Genomic DNA, 21010 nt, shown 5'->3' on the forward strand with positions numbered 1-21010 from the left:
AATAAAAGGAGGGAAGGGGACCCTTAAACTTTGCCTTTAAAAGTTGAATGCGATAGCAAAATTCGGCTTCTAGTGCGCCCTTCAACCGCTAAGTGCATACTTGTTATTATGTTTTTTTTACGTCCACACACACGCACGCACACACACTTGCACAGTAGAATGTAACAGCGCACGCGCGCGAATGGTACATACAGGTTTTTGATCTAAAGCAAGAGTCCCGTTGCTTCTCAGATACGCACCGTGCGCTCGTCATCTCGCAAGCCACAAAGAGTCTCACGATTCCTTACAGATAGCAGCACATTATCTAGCGTTTGCTGTTTGCTTGACCAACGCCTCTGGAAAAGTATGATATGTTTCGCGCTAGATGGACATAGTGGTCCGTTTTCAGAGCTTTTTGAAAATTCCTGTGTGTTTTAACGACGATAGCTGCACCATGCCGACCTTTTTTTACGTAGTTTCAGGCCTCCCAAATGCACCTACAAATCGCCGATTGGGCTCATTTTTGTTGTGACACCTGTCGGACAAAGTGCGTTAAAGGGGCTCCTAAACACTTTTTCATATAACTATAGAATGAACTCATTAGAAGAGCTTATCGAATCACGTATTCAACGCCACAAAGGTTTCAAGGATCCGCCCGTGCTAGCGAAGTTACGAAGGTTTGTCGCATGCTGCATTTGCATTATCTCTTCTCTCGTCCCGACGAAAGCGCTGGAAGCTAAGCAAGGAGGAGTGGCAGGGGCAAAAAAGTACGTCACCCGCGCCTCGTGACCTTGATCACTTTCTTTTTCTTGGAAATTCACGGCTTTTTAGTGTGATCTCGCGCGCCCTCGCAAGGACAAATAGCGGCCTTTCGCGGCAATCTCTGTAACTTGCTTTTTCGCTCACGGTCGATCGCTCACACCCAGCGGTGCCGACACCGATGGTGGGATTTCAGCAATACGAGTTCTCCAACGCTAGCATTGCGCACGTGTCTTCATGTAAGCTGAGCCACGTGCTTTCCCGCCCGAAAGACCAGCCAATAATGGACAGAATCCCCCATGCCGTTTACGAAATTCTGTGCGCTGAGTGCCCTTTCTCGAATATCGGCGGCACAATAAACCTACCAGAACGACTCAAACAACACGCCAACGGTGTCCGGAAACTCTACAAAAAGCGCAGCGTTGTCATCGAGCATTCCGAGATGTTTGATCACCGCATAAATTTCGACGCAATGACGATCTTCGAAAGCGAGACTAACTGGGGAAGAAGATTACTACTCGAGTCGTGGCATATACTGAGAATGGCCGAAAACATCAAGTGTTCTCTTCGAACTCTTCCCCCGTTGTATATACACAGACTGCGCTCCAGAGCAAAACGAGAATTACAGCGAGAGAGATTAGGAGGGGACATTAACCGCCCCGCGAGTGCTTTGAAGACGCCGCTGCAACGTAGCCACAGTCTCTTCTGAGGAAGAAACCAAGCTGGTTCCGAAACGTCCCGTTTACGCATCTTCACGTACTTTTTAGCTGGAGTTTAAATCGCTTCCAAGTTTACATACACAACCAAGCAGACATCTGTCGAATGTTTACTTCAAAACAAAGATGCATATACAAGCGAACATGTTCAGTTGGTCCGTTCCCCAAGATAACTATTGGGTACTTTCTTTGAGCAGGCCGAGGAATGATAAAATAATTATTCCAGGCTCAATTCATGCGCCACCTCACTTTTCACGCCCTAAAAACGATAGGTTGCCGATGCTTTCACTGATGCTCTGTGTTGATGTTTGAAGTGTGTGAATGAAGTATGACTCTCTTTGTTTTCGTTCACGAGTCCTGCGAAAGCCTGACTGGACGAGGGTGATTCGTATTTCATTCAATGAGGGCTCTGGCAAATGCAAATGCTTGGAAAAAATGGAGATTTGGCAGAATGCGTGCGTGGGCTTTGTGGTTCTAGAAACGTATTCAGAAAGCCGTACCAGTTGTTCAATATACTGCTGGCCACAGACATCACAATGCAGCATATATACCACATTTTGGCTGTCACAATTTAGCAAGTCCTTCATTTTGAATGTGAAGTCTGAGGACAAAAACTTGGCATGGTTGTGGTCATGTGTTCGCAGACTCGGCAGCGATATTCACCACTTGGCTTAAAACTCGATTCACTGATTTCAATCAGTCATCTTAGCTCTTAACTAGAATGCCTTTAATGTTCTTTTCGCGGCCGTCGATCACACGTGGCGGCTTCACAAAAATTGTGGATAGACGCGCACTATGCTGTATAATGTAAATATGTTTTTAAAGGATATTGTTGTGGTGTGGTAGTGTGCACGAGTTTGTGAGGACAATTTTAGTTTGTTTGAATTGAGTGGTCAGAGTCAGACAAAATTTTTTTCCTATCTAAACCACGCGCCCTGCTTATGGCATCATCGATGATTCTCTCTGGGTACTCTTTTGCCACAAGCGTCGTTTGAAGATTCCTGGCATGGCCTTCGGAATCTAACACGTCTGAACGAACTCGGCGGTATCGGTGTGCTTGCGAGTATGGGATAGCTGTCTTGCATTGATGAGGATGGCTAAATTTAATATAAAGATACTGATGGCGATTCTTTGGGTTTTTATATAGGTTTGCGCAAATTTGTTCCTTTGTGATTTTAATATTAACATGAAGAAAGTTTATAGTTGACACAAGAAAGGTGAGTGTAAACAGAATTGATGAGTAAGTTGAAATATTATTGTCTATGACTGACAGCAGACCTTCCTTTCCGTGGTGCGAAATATTGGATATATTGTCCAAGAATCTTTTGTAAACGAGAGGCTTCAATGTTTTTGTTGAAAGAAAATGCCCTTTAACGGATGCCATGAGATATTTCTGGAATTAGAAGCTATCTTTTTACCCATAGCTGTGCTTTTATCTCGAGAAAGTGCCTATTATCATAGTGAAAGTTATTTTGAATAAGTCCCAACCAAAGTAAAGTCAACAGTGTGTCCTCATCTAAGTATGCTGGTGCACTGGCCTTCTTCTAAGCGGCCCTTGTTGCGTCAATGCCATCTGACTGTGGGATGTTTTACTGTGGGATGATTGTGGAACAATAATTATCACAAGTATGTTATTGTTGGGAACCTCGAGTGCGGTGATTTCACGAAGAAATTGGTTGCTGTCCTTAATGTATGAGGGGAGAGTTGGAACTATATTTTTATTGCTTAAGTCTAGCGTGCTTGACATTCTTTCTGTTACTACGCCGTTGCTTTAAACAATACGAAAACAGAGGTGGTTGGCATTGTCTATTTTAGGGAGCAAAAAAGTCCAACCTGGGGCAGGCTGAGTCAGTTGGATTGCCATGAGCATCTCAGCCGTAATATCTGCATTCTTACTCAGTCCATTTAGTTCATGGAATATTTCTGATTTGAATAATTTAATGGGGCACTCTTCGAGTTCCGCATGGAAGTGTTTGTCTTCCAGTTGTTGATAGCCTTCTCTCAGGTGCTCAATTTTATCCATATTATTGTCACGCCACCGTTATACGCAGGTTTAATTACCGAATGCGCTCTATGGCTTATAAGAGCTCCAAAGACGTACGCTCTTCCGAGGAGAGGTTTTTTATATAGCACCTTGTTTTTGAACAAGCGAATATGATGTCTTTTTGTATGGCCGAGATATTATTGTCCAAGTGTCTGTCACGCTGCTGAGGTGGTCACCAATTTTTCTGAAGAGCCAGGAAATGCTGTTCAGCTCCGTTCATTGAAATACTCCCGTAGGCGCTTATTTCTGGCAATGTTGTCTATATCGTGATACAACTGGAATTCAATAAAGTTTCCACTGGCCGGATAGAATGCGAGGCCCTTTAAAAGCAGTCTAATTTCGGCCGCAGATAGGTGTGCTAAAGAAAGACTAATTATGATCGGAGGCTCCACTTCTTCATCCCAGTTGATGTCGCCAATATATGTACACGTGTAGTAATTGTCTCAGCTAACCCCTCCCGCTCCTGTTTACGACGCTTCCACTCTTTTTGTCACTGCTGTCTTCTTATTTTCATGCACCACGAGATCGTTATCGTCCTCCTGGTTCAGATCAAACTGACGTCTAAATGAGAGTTTTATCTCCTGGAGTTCACGAGAGTTTCGTTCATGGTGTCGAATTGTTATTTGCACGAGCGGCAGTGATGCACAGTAAAGAGGTTTCTGCCACTGTGGTTGTTCTTGAAATAATGTTGTCATTACGGAATTCATTTATTTATTTATTTGCAACACCGCCAGTCTCTACTGAGAATATAGCAGGTTGGCACTCTGTACAGATGCTATGATTGCTCATCATAGTAAAAAAAACTGTAATACAGAACATGAAAGCAACATAATTCTGGCACTTTGTAAATTAGCAATATTTACACAACATAATCAACAATATCCAAGCACGTACAAAAATGGAAAGTTTAACATTAAGGCCGCTTACATGGCTGTTTACAGAACATACAAGTAGTACATACTCGTTTCATTAACATTGTCACTGGGTATTTAAAGAAGCTAAGAATTGTTTTCAATTTTTAACTCAAACTGAGACATTGATTCAGTGTTAGTGATGTGGGGGGCCAACATGATGCATTCACGAATAGCTACCGGAAAAAAAGAATATTTGAAAACATCAGTGTTGTATTTAAATTTTACTAAATTGTGCGTGTATGTTTGTGTTTTGTGGCTCGTTTTTGTGAATAAGACGCGTAATTTAAAATGTCAATTTTAAAGTAATTGTGCAGAAGTTGATAAAAAATTTTAAACGTACCTGTTTTGCTTGTACTTCTTGCGTAGGAAGCTCAGAAAGAAATAGCAGACTAGTGGGTGAGTGTTCACGTTGATATTTGTTGTGGATGAATCTTAGTTCGAGAGACAAGCCTTTCAGTACCGAATCGCACGCTGAGTATGGCGTCAGCGTTGAGTAGTGCAGGTCGTATTTCACACGTTTGTCAATTACCTTCCTACTTTGTTGAAATGAGTGGTTTGGGAGAATGCACCATACCTGAACGCTCTGGCAGTCATTTAGCGTTGAAGCGTGCTGATCGTCGAGTGGCTTCACTATAACTGTGGAGGCTGTAGGCCATCGTCGAAGCAGTTGGACAAGTGACAGGCCTCGAAGAAAGTGGCAGGGGATTTGGTGGTAAGGGGAGTTCGGTAGGACGGTGTTTGCGATGGCCGCTGGAGAGCCAGCACCGACGAGGGCAGCGTTCTCAGCCGGCTGCAAGGTCTGCGAGGGCCGATGGTACGTCCCCGTTGTCCGTAGTCCTCTGTAATGAAGCGCCAGCATCGCTGCGTCCTCAAAGCTTGAGTGTAGGCCATCGGCGGCAAGGACGCTCCAAGGCGGCATCTCATGTAAGGCGTGGTTGAGACAAATCAAAAGACACTGCGACCAAATTCTTTTCGATGGCACAAGCGGCACATGTGGCTTACGACACGGGATGCTTCCCTAATGAACCAGTGTACAATCCTTTTTTTCGCACCTCGGTGCCGGCGGTTTGAGGCTCTGGGTAGCGACTGGCTGATGCTGTGTTCAAGGATCGGTCGCTACTGTTAATCTGCTCATTGAGCTGTTTTATGTCAGTCAGAGCATGTACGCACGCATTGTCTGCAATGTCCACTGTTCCCACATGCATCACCAGCCTCGGCAGCGTCGGTGGCAAGTAGTTGAGAAAGCCGCAGTATTAAACGATTGCGGGGGTTCCAAGTTCTAGGGGGTTCAACGTTTGGTGTACATACTCGATTAAGTAATCTCCAATAACAGGGATATTGTTGGTGAGCTTGGGTCGCAGGCAATTACTTCTAGCGAAAAGGGGAACTTCGGCAGAAAGGGCCCCGATCTGGCCTCTTCTGTGGTCACTTAGGAAAAAAGATAAACAGGTGTGTTGTTTTCGCTAAAACTTCATTGACACGTTTATATGTGGGGTGGAGGGGGCATATTACAGGCCAAAGATGGTGAAAGCACACAAGGCCGTTTGAAAAGTACAAGCTAAGTCATGGGCCAGAAGACACGTAATGTCAAAATGACGGCGTGCGTGTATACAGCCCTTTCTATTGCGATAGCAATTATATGGACACTCTCGGCTGGATTTCACCGCCGGTGTCGGCGTATGCGTCGATGTCATGCTCCGTATATGTCTACGTAAATACATATTTGAAAAAACAAGACAGGAAAAAACAAGAAAAAAGACTCTGCCGCGAAGAATTGAACGTGGATCCTTCTCGTCGTTAAAGCAAAGCGTTAACCACTGAGCCACCGTGGGGTACCTGTTTGGACGTTGAAACATTAAGCTTTTATATCTACAATTTATCTCTGTTGGCGGCCACCTTTGGGGGGGGGGGGACTATCGTGTTTTATGCATTAAAAGCAAGATGGCGCAGTGAGCGCGTGGCAGCTCTCATCTGTGACGCGCACTTTGGCCCGTGTAGAGAATAAGGGTGTGTACGCTCAATCGCGTGCTCTCATCTTGTAGGGGGGAGAATCGCACTTTTTCACTAGTTTTTGGGTTTAACCGGAACAATTTCGCTGTAGTTACCGGGTGCATGAAGGTCACTGCAATCGTCGCACAGCCTCCGTTCGCGAAAAGGGCGCGCTTTTCAGAGACAGTGTAGGAACAACTGAGACGTTTATTTGCGTTCATCGGTACCTGCGAGTAAGTTTCTTGAGTAATTTGTGCGGGAAAAACACGGAGAACGTTTCGGTCTGCTTGTCATTAGCACGTGACCTTCCAATTTGTTGCTATCACGTTCATTGCTTCGCCTTCGTGGCATAGCTGTGACATTTTCTCACTCCCTGTAGTGCCTGTGTTTGAAACCAGCTAGAACTGGCTGGTCTCTCTCAATTAGAAATGATAAGGCAGACAAAGGTTAAAGAGATTTCCAAAAAATATAAACAATTGTGAAATGTGTAAATGAAACAACTAATATTAAAGCGTAATGGAATAGGTCTTATTGTGCGAAAAATATGTGCACAAGTTTAGAAACTCAGGTAAACGCAAATAATAAAAAGTGAAATAAAAATAAACTATCAACAATAAATATAATAATAATAAACTTACCACAAAGAGAAATATATGAACAGAACATGGAAAGATACTCGGTTGGTTCATTCCTCCGAGTAACTATTGAGCACTTCATTTGAGCATGTAGAGGAATATTAAAATATTTATGCCAGGCTTAATTCATGTCCCATCTCTTTTTTGCGCGCCCTTAGGAACGATAGGTTGCTAATGCTTTCATTGATGCCGTGTGTTGTTTTTCAAATTTTGTAGACGAACTATGACTCCCTTTTTGAGTCAACTTGCAGGATCCTTCAGGTGATCGACCTTGCGAGATGTAGCCTGAGACATCATGAATGTGGCATACCGTCATTTACAAGTGCGGAAGAAGAAAACTCTAATGCCGACTGACTGTGTGGATGCCTCGTCGACCCACCGCCGCCTGACTACCTGAATGACAGCTGCTTCTTGAGAACAGTCTCTACACACGACTACGCTGAACGACAGCGTGCGTACGCAAAACTCACGGCCCTAGTTTTCTACCTCGAGGGTACGACCCACGTTGTTCGGAAGGTATTCAAGCAGGCATTTAGGTCGTTTTCACCGCGAAACAGCCTTCTCCAAAGAAAAACGTCTCGCTGTTTCGAGCAAAATACCTTCTTGTGGTGCCTTCAGTTCTGCCACCAGAACTCCTCCACGTTCTGTATGAAGATCTCATGGCAGAGCACTGTGGTGTTTTTCGTGCGCTCGCTATGATACAAGAAAGGTACTACTAGCCACGCCTTACTGCCGACGTTACTCGTTACGTGAGGATATGCAGAGACTGTCAACGACGAAAGACACCACCAACAAGCGCAGCAGGCTTCCGTCAGCCGATCCATCCTTCCCGGCAACCGTTCCCGCAGATTGGGGTCAAGCTCTAAAGCCGTTTCCAAGGTAGGCTTGCGATAAAATAAGTGTATCATTGTTGGTACTAGCTACCTCACCTGCTGCACAAAACAAGAGCCCTTTTTAAAGGCAGTGCCACAGAGGTAGCCAAGTTCTTCCTTGGGAACATCATACTTTGGCATGCCGCCCCGAAGTTCTCATCACCAACAGAGGTAGGACGTTTACTGCTTAACGAACACATGCAGTCTTGAGATATAGTCGGACAAACCACCGTCGTACAACTGCGTACCACTCTTAAACCAACGGCCTGACTAAGCGTCTGAATAAGACCATCGCTGACACCCTGGTCATGTATGTAGGCGTTCAACGCAAGACGTGGCATGCCATCCTCCCGTACGTGACCTACACGTACAACACTGCCGTGCAAGAAATGACGCATTTGAAGGAACGTGGCAACGACATTCGACGCCATGTTACCCAATGTCACCAACGAAGAAAACTTCGATGTGAGTGAACACTTTTGTAGCTTCGCGCCAGCCTTCGCAAGCTGCCGCGTTAAAGAAGAAAACAGCTGCAGGGCTCTCTTCTTCTCATGATTTGCTCCTATAGCCTGGCTGGACACTGCAGCAGCGACCCCATCCGCGTGCCCATGTCTCATATAAAAGCTGCGATTATGGCATGGCCTTATCAACATCGTCTCGTCTTCGGCATCTAAACATTTGGTGATCACAGGCCAAGAGACCAGCAATCGTCGCTGAACCACTGCCTCTCAGCTTCACAGCAATGTCTCAGCCAGCTCAAGCTTTGCAAACACAATTTGATCCGCGTCTACCACCATTTTAGACCTTCAGCATCGAGTCCTGGTTCCAAGTGTTCAAGAATGTTTTAGAGCTCAACATCACCTGACTCCAAGAACTACTGTTTGAGGTACTGGAGTACCATCATCCCGGGACCTCAAACGCCACCTCATGTATACTGCGTGGAGCCTCCAAAACCTCAAACACCGCCCCAGGTATTTCGCGTGGAGCCCTCGCCCTTACGACCACCTGTGTGACGCCGTGCTCCTGTATTACGGCATAAAACATTGCCTTTTTAAAAGCGACACCATGGTGCCTCGCTCATCCTCGTGAATGCCTCCCGCGCCATGGCCAGTCCTCACTATCGCCCTGCCAACTGCACCCGGCTACACAGATGAAGATCCTCATGCCGCGCGAATCGGCCCGTCGACCAAGTGGCCTGCAACTCTGGAGCACACTCCGTAGTTCCTATCTCAGAGGTCTTGGTTTTGCAATCAGAGCCACTGCCACATTTTTCCGTCACGAGTCCGACGCTGTTTACAGCATCGCACACCGTCGGATTCTTCACAGAGTCATATTTTGCTGCGCTGACGATAACAGATGAGCCTTTCGTCAAGCGGTTGACGCCTGTGGACACGGCAGTGAGCATGACGACTTCAGGGCCTCTTGACACTGTGTGCGACAGCCGAACCTATGCTACGTGTCACTTGTTCGCTAACCCTACGAGGGGCATTATAACTAAGCTAGCTGCCCTTTGCAAAGCTACTGCCAACATGGCAACGACTGCAGACGGTGCTCCAAACATGCTCATGGAGAAGTTCGGTGATTGTGACTCAACGGCTATGCAAGCATATGATTAGCATGCCGTCCCACATCAAAGTTCTTCTGCGCTGGCTGCACAAGGCGGTTCGTTATTCACATACACGCCGTACCGTCCGCTGGCACAGCCTGAACCTTCGACGATGTACGACTTTTCGCGAACACCTCTGATGATAGCACGAAGAACCTTGAAAACCAAATCAGCACTCCACACACGACTTAAAACGACGCAGTCGTTATCACGAGCGCTGCTCAAGTCCAGGTGATAGAGATGAGTGAGCGTCGGTACCTTCCAGGTGCAATACAAGCTCCGGCCACAAGGCCATAACTGTTTAACAAGCCTACCAGCCGCTTCCTCTAAAGCCCGTCGGAAATCGCTGTGTGCGTTGTAGAGCTTTTCTTCCGGCATGCCGTTTCAGGGACCACCGTCTACCATGCTCAACCATGCAATCCATGCAAACAGCATCAATTTCTCAACGACCCTCATGCCTACACGCCGATCACTTAAAACTAGCGACATCTGTTTTTACGAGGCATCTCCGCGCTACGCACCATCCTCGCTGAGACGTTATCGGAATGGCGACCTCTGGTGTCGCCAATACCCGCGGCCACAAGGGCCTTGACGGGCTGCTCCAGTGCTGCCTTACATCTATCTGTTCGGCGCGCCGTTCACCCACTCCGTGGCTTCCAGTGTCGTCCACGAGAACTTTCGTATACCCAGCGTTTTTGGCAGTGACAACTTGGACTTACCTTTTAAAAAACCACGGACTGCCACTCATGTACATAGTAGTGGTCCCCCTTGATTTTTTATATGTTTGACAGAACAGGGCAAATCGGGCACTATCCCACAGTTTGAACCGCGATCCTGAGTCAGGATCAACAAATCTCCCTATTTATCCCAAGATAGAAAAGTGTGGTGGTGGAGTGCCAGAGGAGCCCACATAGCATAGATCTCCGCTGCCCTTTTGGCCCAATCCAAGATCTGGTTGAGGACCTCGGGTGTCGAGCTGCACACAGAAGCCTTCCACTGCCCTTCACTAATATTATGCAGAGAATGAGTTGGCAGTTTCCGAGTACTACCCAAATGACATGGTCTAGATTAGCTTTTTATTGGCAGAAAATGCACAAAGGGGCGATATATCGCACCGTGTATAAGATGGCAAAAAGATGTAGTAAAAAATGTACGGGTCTGTAACTGGCACCATAGTGTTTTATGGTAGCACGAAGCTTCATGGTGTAAATGGGGGAGCGATACCTGGTGCGTTGTAGGCGACAGTGATATGTTATGCCGTTCCAGGTCGAAAGAAGATCTTTTGCGCTGAAAAAGCTCGTTTGGGGAGCTGATGCAGCGTCGAGCCAGTCTTGTTCACCTGCGGCGCTAATCAAGTTAGCCGCGTGGCTCGTGTTGCGCGAGCCATGGAAAATCGAGAACGGTCGTGCTCCGGGCATGGCTGGGCGCTGCAGCTGGTACCCCGTTTGCGGGCGCGTACCAAAAAAAAAAAAAGCTGTGACCCCGGCATGGCCTCATCGCCGTCATCTGGTCTCTCATTCCTTAATTAGCAAGGCTAATAGAGCACTAAAAAAGGGCACAGAAAAGAAAACACACACACACACATACATAGTGGAACATTAAACTTTTTTATTTTACAATATGAAGACTACTTACAGAGCCGATAAGGCAATAAATATGCGCACGTTAGTTGTGTGGTAGACAGGATTATTATTAGGCATCTAGACGGACGCCTCGGTACACTCGACAACGAGGTTTTTTCCGACGGCAATTCGAATTCTCAACGGCGCCGTATATGACGTCAAATCTTCTGTGTTGTCCGCCTCAAGCCATATCATGCGCGAGCCTGAGGACTGTATTTTGTTGTTGTTACTTTGCTTTAGTGCTTGTACTAATTGTGTATTTTTTAACTTTATTATTGTACTTTCATATTTTGTTGAAGTTTTGGGATGAGGGCTTTTTCGAAGGGGACAATGGCACATTCCCTCCTCGAGTTTTGTTATAGCCCTGTTTTACGGTCGGTTATTGTTGGAGCGAACCTCACATGCGTTGTTCGAGAAGATCCAGGACTGCAGTAGATCAATTTTTTAGGATTGCGCCCACTTTTAAATTATTCTGGAGTCTACTTCACCGCTAACCATAAGAATAGCATATTCGATGGCACGTGTATTTATGTTGACGCGCCTCACCACTTATCACTTGATCGCCAGCCGACGCACTGTTCGCCGCTATCAGTGGACGTGTGTTGCTGCAATCTGACCTCCAGTTTTCTGGCCACAAGTTCGGCCGAAGAGAGATTTTTATCTGAACACCAAGTCTGCTCCCTTCATCCGCGTCACGACTCTATGACAATAGACAAACAGAGAGTTGAAGAGATGGCTCGGAAGAGTGTTTTCAGGGAAAATGTAGTATTTAGTACTATACGTCTTGCTAACTGTACGTTCTTTACTCAAGTAAATTGTTGCCTGAAAACCAGCGATAAAATTCCGCATCGACCTACGCTTTGTTCATCTTGCGCTTCATTTTATTAGAAAATTTACTTATTTATGAAGTGCATTCGCCCCAGCTATTCCAACTTGAATCTGTTATTCTGCGACGTAGACACCAAGTCATGCATTCTGCAGTTTTTCCTAATTATTTTCTTGAAAAAAAGTTCACAGCGCGCGGGAATCGCTCTGTTTCTGAAGGCCCTGAAGTTTTCGAAAACCCATTCAAACTTTGCTGAGAACCTCTTTTTGCAAATATGTTCCAGGGTACCATCGGGTATGTACCACAAGCGGCCACGGTGTTCAATGCCACACTGCGAGACAACATTCTTTTTGGGAAGCCGTACGACGCAGTTCTTTACCGACGTGTTCTGGAAGCCTGCGAACTAGCCAAAGACATTAACTCATTTCCTGCCGGAGACCTGACCGAAGTTGGCGAGAAGGTGCGTTGTTTCTTCATGCATATCAAAAGCTTTGAGAAAGTAACTGTTTCAAAAATACTGTGTTCTAGAGAACGTAAGGGGATTTGAATGGCTCGTTTTTGTTCGATAAACCAACGCCTCCTCTTCAAGAATGCCTGCCCCGCCAGCCAGAAACCACTTGTCCTTGCGTTTCCTCCATTCATCGCTTCTTTAGGAGGTGGTAGCTGTTGGTGTTCGCCGTGGCTGCTTGCGACACGCATGTTCGCATACGCATGCTACCCCTCTTAAGACCCAACCACCACGGTCCTACTGGAAACAGTAAGGCGGAATGTGGCGTCATCTTTCGGCAAGCGACCAGAACCTATGGTATTGATTGATTGATACGTGGGATTTAACGTCCCAAAACCACCATATGATCATGAGAGACGCAGTAGTGGAGGGCTCCGGAAATTTCGACCACCTGGGGTTCTTCAACGTGCACCCAAATCTGAGCACATGGGCCTACAACATTTCCGCCTCCACCAGAAATGCAGCCGCCGCAGCCGGGATCCGAACACAACTTAAGGCAGGACGACTATACAGATGTTATGATTTATCAAATTTCACATAATACTGCTAGATTGCAGGGCTATATTGTAGAAGTGGGTACAAAGCAGCACATTATATAACAATTAAAGCAGTACAAATGAGGTAAACGCAAACAGCGACAGGTCTTAAATAACCAAAAATAGATTACAGATAATTATACAACATTGCAAAGCAAGAAGTAAGGATTAGTTGATACCGTCGTTTAGTGCCTTCCAAAATTCAAATTTTGGTACTGAACGAATGTGACCTGGTATGGAATTCAACATTTCAATTAATCGGGGGGGAGGGGAGTGTAATTGAAGAAGTCTGTACGATGACGAAACACAGGTACTTATAACCATCAGCGCACAGAAAAGACAAAAACAGAAGAAAATGCACGACGCAAGCGCTTAGACATACACATCACTTCTTGTGTTCATTTTTCGTGTTTCGTTGTGTTCTCGTGTTTTTTGCCTTTTGCGTGCAGCGATCGCGATGAGCATGTTCTAACTAGCTACATCTATCAAATAGGAGTACGTTGAGCGCAAGGCTATTTCTGGTAGATGTTGTTTTGCAGGTTGAGCAGCTAATTTTGTAGCTAATTGAAAAGAAAGTGAGAAACTTTCAGAGGCTCGATGCCGCATTTTTTAAAAAGTGAAGTCATAGCAAGATGCGTTAGGTTGGATATCGGTGAGAAGTTGCAGTCATAGCGTCCGCATGTCAAACGAATGGTATATTTTTTTTATAATTTCTGGGTGGATTATATGCGTTTGCATCCCCGATTTGGAAGGGGTACCTTGCAGAGGTGCGATATTCAAGAATTCAACCCGCGAGGGTTTTTCATGCTACAATTTTGTTTCCCTAGAGGCTAAGCGTAACCAGCACTTCAGATGTGCGAGTTTTTTCAGAGCTTCGCTTTAAATTTTGTCGATGCGATCAGACCACGATAAGTTAGCGGTAATAAGGAGGCCTAGGTATTTATATTGTAGGTCCCGCTGTACTTCGTGATTGCTGAACGAATAAATGAACGCTGGTGAGGTTTCCATCATGGTTAAGCACATGGCAGCTGTCTTTAGAAAATTAATGTTCATTTGCTTAATCTGACACTAACTGTATAACGTTAATGATAATTCTTTGAGAGAAAGATAGAGCCCAGGGGAATGGATTGCATGATACAAAATACAATCATCATCGTAAAGACAAATGTTAGCAGAATCTATGCCTGGTAGGTTGTTTATGCACAATAGCAAAAGTAAAGGCTCTAACATGAATTCCTGGGGCAATTCACAAGAAGAAACGTGAAACGCAAAGCGAAGCAAGAAAAGCAAAGAGGAGGACAACACAAGTGCTGCACGAAACCAAAGTGGCTGGGTCTTGAGCATACGGGTCCAAAGTAGGACTGCCCTGTGTACTAGAAATGCATTCAAGAAGAATGGCTATTTGGGGTAGTCGGTTAGAATCCATGGTGATAAGGGCTTCGCACCTTCGTGCTCGCGCTGCAGCCCTTATCACCATAGATATGTTGACATTGAGCTTCAAAATTCGCTGCGGTCACTTTTAATTTTAATTGTTAAGCGAAACCCCTTAGCAGTGATTATTTTAACACGAACGGGTTTTCGCTTCGGTCCACCGAGGTATCAGTGACATGACGATAGTTATAGTGGGAGAACAGAACGATGACACAGAGACAAGAAGTAGGCGAAAGGCATGAGCGCTCGTGTCCTTTGTGTCCTTCTTGACTCTGTGTCGTTGTTCTGTTCTCGCACTATAACTATCGTCATGTCATGCCAACTAGCCCTGGCTGCCACGTATGGGTGACGTATTTCCGCCACAAAAAGGACGTTGAAAAATACGCACTGTCAAAAGATAAACATTTCCGTCAACGGTAATCGAACATATGGCCTCTTGGCCCGTGGCTATACATGCCGGGCACGCTATGCACTGCGTGACGGGCGCACGTTTTATAGATTATGGATCATAAGCCTTTTAAATCTATCATTGTGATGACCCAGTGTTCTTGGTAAAGTGCTGTAATGCGTCAGAACTGTGGCATCCGCGGTCAGTTTCTTCAACGCGTCATTTCTGAACGCCCGTGCCATTCGCCGCGTTCATAGTTGGAGTATTGCAATTTTATGAAGGCCTTAAGACACTCCCAGGTGGTGACATTACCCCACGCAACGGTGTCACTCATAGAATTCATCGGTACCTAATAGTTTGGCGACGCCAGCCGGCTTCTTCTTGCTTCAACTCCACGTTCCCCAGTGACGCTGCTCGAGCGAATAGTCGTGACGGACCAAAGGAAAGACGCGAGGCACGTTGCGTTTCCCTTTGGTAAGGCACAGGTGTAAACATGCCATGAGTAGGTGACCTTAGCTTCAGGTCACCATGCGTTCAGTCACAGCATTCTGGACATCACATGGCGTTCTTTGGTTCGCCTCTCACCGTTCGCTACTACAGCTACCACAAGCATAAATAATTGCAAGGGTTCAGCCAATCAATAATGCGAACGTTAGTCGTACGGATGTAGATGTATGACTAAGCGTTAACGTGGATGCATCCACGTTAAGCTTCGCTGAAGCTGTCAATTATCACTATACATTGTGAAAACTCTCTTATATTAAGGTAGGAGAAATACTATGCCACCTAAGCAAGGGCATGTTCTACTTTTGTGTTTTACAAATTGCTATAACAGAGGGATCCACGAAGTTTTTTTTTCTGCGAAGATCTCGCTTCACTGCATTCCAATCAACTATCCGGAGAACATAGATAATGCGACTTACACGCCTTAGTCTTGCGTGTCGACGATTTGTGTGCAGTAATCCCAATTCATTATCCACGCGATCTCAGGATTTTTTTCTTTCTTTTTTTCGGGGCATATGTTTCAACACATTTTTTAACAAAGTTTTCGAAATGACAAAAACAAAATCTTCGCACCACGTGTTTAGCTGACCTCGGACCTAATACATGTAAGAGGGCTTCGCGGTTGGTGTACGCTACAGCATCTCATCTATGTCTATAAAGTGAGGATCCGTGGTTTTCCGAGAGGACAGCATCCGTAGCAAGGAGAGGCAGTCTTTGTAGATGGGGACGTTGCTGCAATTTTATTATGGACACATCTTAAGTAATGCTATAGTCGTGGTAACTTGTGTATTCGTAACGACGTTTGGGGACTGCGTAGTTATTAGAGAATAACACGCCTTTAGAATCATAAACACTACTAGCGATTTGAAATTTAACTCCCCTTTCAAATACTTTTATAAAACAGAGGAGGATCGCCTCCTTTCAGATATGTGGCACGGGAGCACAAAAACCGGCGTCATAGCATCGGCCGTGCATTTTTGGGCAGTCATGCATGTAAAAAACAGCCCAGAGAGGACAATGATGGCGCCAAAAGACCTTCAACGAAAAGGTCTGTTAAGAGAAGCTCTCAGCAAAAAGCAGTCTGGTGTAACACTGTTTCTTGTGGCATCAATTACCACTTGCTCCAGTCCAGAATTTCATGAAAAAGTAACCAACTTCCTACAAATTTGCAAGTTGGGTGCCAGAATGGGACGTGAATGCCCTGAGATGCCGGGCACACTGAAGTCACCCATATGCAAATCAAGTTACCTGAATAAAGCCCTTTTTGGCTTGTGAAACTACTGAGTAACGGTAACTGAGTACCGATGGACAGCCATCGATGGACCGCGGGGAGACGATAAGGCACCCACAGTTAGAGGAGTGTTCGAGATATCGGCCTTTAAACAGGCGGTTTCTGTATCTGTCGGCAATCACAGTACAGAAATCTCTAATCAGATGACAAAGAGAAGGCAGCGCTATCGGGAATAGGAAGGTTTTCCTAGTATTGCAAACGAGGCGGCGTGGCTGAAAGAACTTACGATACAGACTCCAGAGGGCGCAGCTGCTTGCTGGCAGAGGCACGGTATGTAGTGCGTGTGGAGAGGAAGAGGAAATGGCTGAATATTTGTTAATGTTTAGTGAAGGGCTCCACCCTATAGTCCAGGATAATGGCACGGAATTTTTCAAAGCATTGGCGTTTAAGGACCGGGAAGACAATATAGACTTTAAACGGTAAAAATAACCAGGAGTAGGCTAACTGATTGGTGGCTACAATCAAGGCGCGAGTGAAATTTAGTTCTTAAACGTATTGCCACAAGGCAGTAGTGGGATTGGGGCATAAAGCGGTAGAGGGTCCCTGGCTGAAAGAAAAGACTACGAAGTGGATAGAGACTGGTTCCAGCCCGCCAGTGCGCCAGGCATTGTCATCGCGTGTAATCGTTGTTAATATCTGTAAATATACGTTTTCTTGTAAGATTATTGGTGGAGGAGCCGGGGTACGCCTACCTGGCTTTTCCGGCAAACCAACACGAAACTTCGGAGTGGTCGCCACCTTCATTTTCCTGCAATGGCTCAACAGGCCCACCCACAAGAGCAACAGCAGCCGCAGCTGCAGCAGCAGCAGCAGCAGCACCAGCACCAGCGGCAGCAGCACCAGCACCAGCACCAGCAGCAGCAGCACCAGCTGCCTCCTCTGATTCTCCTGCCTCCACGAGACCCCGGAACCTTCTCGGGCACAGGCAAGGACAAGGTGAATGTTGAAGATTGGGTCGCTTTGTACGAGCGCGTGAGCGAATACTATAGGTGGGACCCTACGTTGATGCTGGCCAACGTTGTATTTTACTTGCGGGATACGGCGCTCACCTGGTATGAGACGCATGAGTCGGAATTGACCAGCTGGGACGTTTGCAAATTGAAGCTTCTCGAGTTATTCAGCAGGCCACTTGGGCGACAGCAGGCCGCGAGGAAAGACCTTGAATGTCGCGTGCAGACATCGACAGAATCATATGTATCCTACATACAGGACGTATTGGGCCTCTGTCGAAAGGTGGACGAGAACATGAGCGAAACTGACAAAATCGCTCACATATTGAAGGGAATTGCCGATGACGCCTTCAATTTGTTGATCGTTAAAGATTGCGCCACCGTCGACGCGGTTGTGAAGGAGTGTCAGCGCTTCGAGCACGCAAAGAACCGTCGCATAACCCTCCAGTTTGCGCGTCTTCCTAATACTGCAGCCACTTCGACCTGTGAAGACAGCCCCAAGTTCACGCAAACTACATCGTCCGAAAATGTCACCCGAATCGTTCGTCGTGAACTCGAAGCAATGGCTCCTGCAGCCATCGCCTCTGACGGTCCTCAAGACAACGCATTCACCGTCTCCCTCATCCAAGCCGTCGTTCGCCAAGAAATAGCAAATCTCGGCATCACACCTGTTTGCGCCGTTCGCACCACCGAGAGCTCGGCTTCTGTTAACCAGATTCCGGTGTACCTTTCACGCTACCCTTCCCGCTACCGGAACCCTGCTGAATGGAGAACGTCAAATGATAGACCGATCTGCTTTCACTGCTCTCGCGCCGGCCACATTGCACGGTACTGTCGCAATCGTTGGTCATCCAATTCATCTTGGAACACTGGGACATGGCGTCGCTTTGAAGGCAGTTCTCGCCGCTTTCCTACTCCGTACTATCCACAGCCTGCTCCTACTAATGTTCAGGGCCGAAGGTTCAGCCGGTCACCATCACCCCAAGGCCGCCGATCTCTCTCGCCGATGATTTTTCTATCCAGATCCCCTGCACGACCTGGGCCCTCAACTTCGGGAAACTAGACCATGCAGCTGCCGGAGGTGACGCTGCATTAACGACCCATTCTGCAAATCCTCTGTTGACGATTCCTACACGCCGCAATATTTTGGACCTTTTGGTGGATGACGTTACCGTTACAGCCCTCATAGACACTGGTGCACAAACTTCAGTCATGAGCGCTGCTCTCTGTATTAAACTGCGAAAAGTGATCACGCCTCCTAATGAGTGTGCAGTAATGCTTGCCGAAGGGAGCACATCTGCCGTTCTCGGCATGTGTACCTCTCGTGTGTGTATTGCTGGGCGCCAGACCATCGTATTGTTCACCGTGCTTGAGCAGTGCCCACATGACGTGATTCTTGGCCTCGACTTTCTCTCTGCGCACTCCGCCCTTATCGACTGCTCGACGGGTCTTCTTCAGTTGGAACTGCCTTTTGACGCCGCTGTTTCCCATGACGCTCAAAGTCACCTTTGTGCCACCGAGTTCCTGCATCTTCCGCCGCAAGCCGCGACTTACGTGCAGATCGTGTGTGATCCGCCTGTGCGCGATGGTGAATATGTCGTTTCACCTATTACCGACGTTGTGCTAAAGCACTCCATTGCTGTCCCGCACACCGTGGTGAGAGTATGCCACAATCAGACCCATCTGTCTCTTTTGAACTTTGGTTTCTCCACGCATGTGCTGCCTGCTGGTATTAAACTAGGCGTCATGTCGTCGTTGCAAGAGTGTGATATTTCTGAACTGTCGGCTCAGCAACCTACTCCGCACGTTAACTTGCTCACTGCGCCCAACCTGTCAAGCATTGACATTGCCAAAATGATAGCGCCAGATCTTTCGCCCTCCGAAGCACAAGACCTCCACCGTCTGTTGACATCCTATGTGGACATATTCAATCTTGACAACCGCCCTTTAGGCCAGACATCAGTTGTGACCCATCACATCAACACCGGTGATGCCAACCCAATTCATCGCCGCCCTTACCGTGTCTCCGCTGCCGAACGCTCTGTCATCCAGAAAGAGGTCGAGAAAATGCTCGCCAAAGGCGTCGTCGAACACTCATCTAGTCCGTGGGCATCCTCGGTCGTTCTTGTCACGAAGAAGGACAACACATGGCGGTTTTGCGTCGACTATAGACATCTCAACAAGGTCACTAAGAAGGACGTTTACCCTTTACCAAGAATAGATGACGCCCTTGACCGCCTTCATGGCGCAAAGTTTTTCTCGTCCATTGACCTTCGATCTGGTTATTGGCAGATCGCTGTTGACCCACGGGACCGAGAAAAAACAGCATTTGTAACCCCCGATGGGTTATACCAATTTAAAGTAATGCCGTTTGGGCTTTGTAATGCGCCGGCCACCTTTGAGTGCATGATGGACTCCCTTCTGCGCGGCTTCAAATGGTCCACTTGCTTATGCTACTTAGATGATACAATTGTTTTTTCACCGACGTTCGCAAGCCATCTAGAGCGACTGTCCAGTATTCTCCAAGTATTTCGCAACGCTGGTCTCCAGCTGAACTCCTCCAAATGCCGTTTCGGCCGTCGCGAAATAACTGTACTTGGTCACCTCGTTACCGCATCTGGGGTACAGCCCGATCCGGACAAAATTCGCGCATTGACTCAATTTCCCGTGCCCTCTTCTCATAAGGTTGTCCGGAGCTTCCTTGGTTTGTGGTCCTATTTCCGCCGCTTCATCCGAAATTTCGCCGATATTGCGCGGCCTCTCACCGAGCTTCTTAAAAAAGACGTCCCATTTACTTGGAATTCGCCTCAGAGTGCTGCATTTTCGGCGCTCATTGCAGCCCTCACGACTACGCCAATATTAGCCCACTTCGATCAGACTGCCCGGACAGAAGTTCGTACGGACGCGAGTGGCCACGGAATAGGTGTTGTTTTAGCTCAGCGTCAGCATGGACGTGACTGTGTCATCGCCTACGCCAGCCGCCTTTTATCCCCTGCCGAGAGGAACTATTCCATCACCGAAAGAGAGTGTCTTGCTCTTGTTTGGGCTGTCGCTAAATTTCGCCCGTACCTCTTCGGCCGCAGTTTTACTGTTGTAACTGATCATCATGCACTCTGCTGGCTTTCCTCGCTAAAGGATCCCACGAGACGTCTCAGTCGTTGGTCTCTACGCCTTCAAGAATACACCTTCTCGGTCGTCTATAAATCTGGTCACCTCCATCAAGACGTCGACTGCCTGTCACGGTATCCAGTGGATCCACCAGACGCCACAGAGAGAGCTACGGAGGCTTGCGTCTTATCAATATCAGACTTTCTTGATATCGCTTCTGAGCAACGCCGTGACCCGGATTTACTTCCCATGATAGAAAGCCTGAGTTCCGCTACTCCACCCACTTCTCCGAACTTGTATTTCCTTCATGAAGGAGTTCTCTACCGCCACAA

General features: G+C 46.8%; 1 protein-coding gene across 1 annotated transcript in view; it reads left to right on the forward strand.

The window, feature by feature from the left end:
• The window catches only part of LOC119163043 (ATP-binding cassette sub-family C member 2), a 796039-nt gene that overhangs the window by 534886 nt on the left and 240143 nt on the right, over window positions 1–21010 (forward strand). The window contains exon 15 of the mRNA XM_037414979.2: window positions 12246–12422. Within this exon, the coding sequence (XP_037270876.2) occupies window positions 12246–12422 (177 nt within the window). The remainder of the gene's footprint in view (window positions 1–12245; window positions 12423–21010) is intronic.

This window comes from Rhipicephalus microplus, chromosome 9 (genome assembly GCF_043290135.1).
Source record: "Rhipicephalus microplus isolate Deutch F79 chromosome 9, USDA_Rmic, whole genome shotgun sequence".
In the NCBI taxonomy this organism is placed as follows: domain Eukaryota; kingdom Metazoa; phylum Arthropoda; class Arachnida; order Ixodida; family Ixodidae; genus Rhipicephalus; species Rhipicephalus microplus.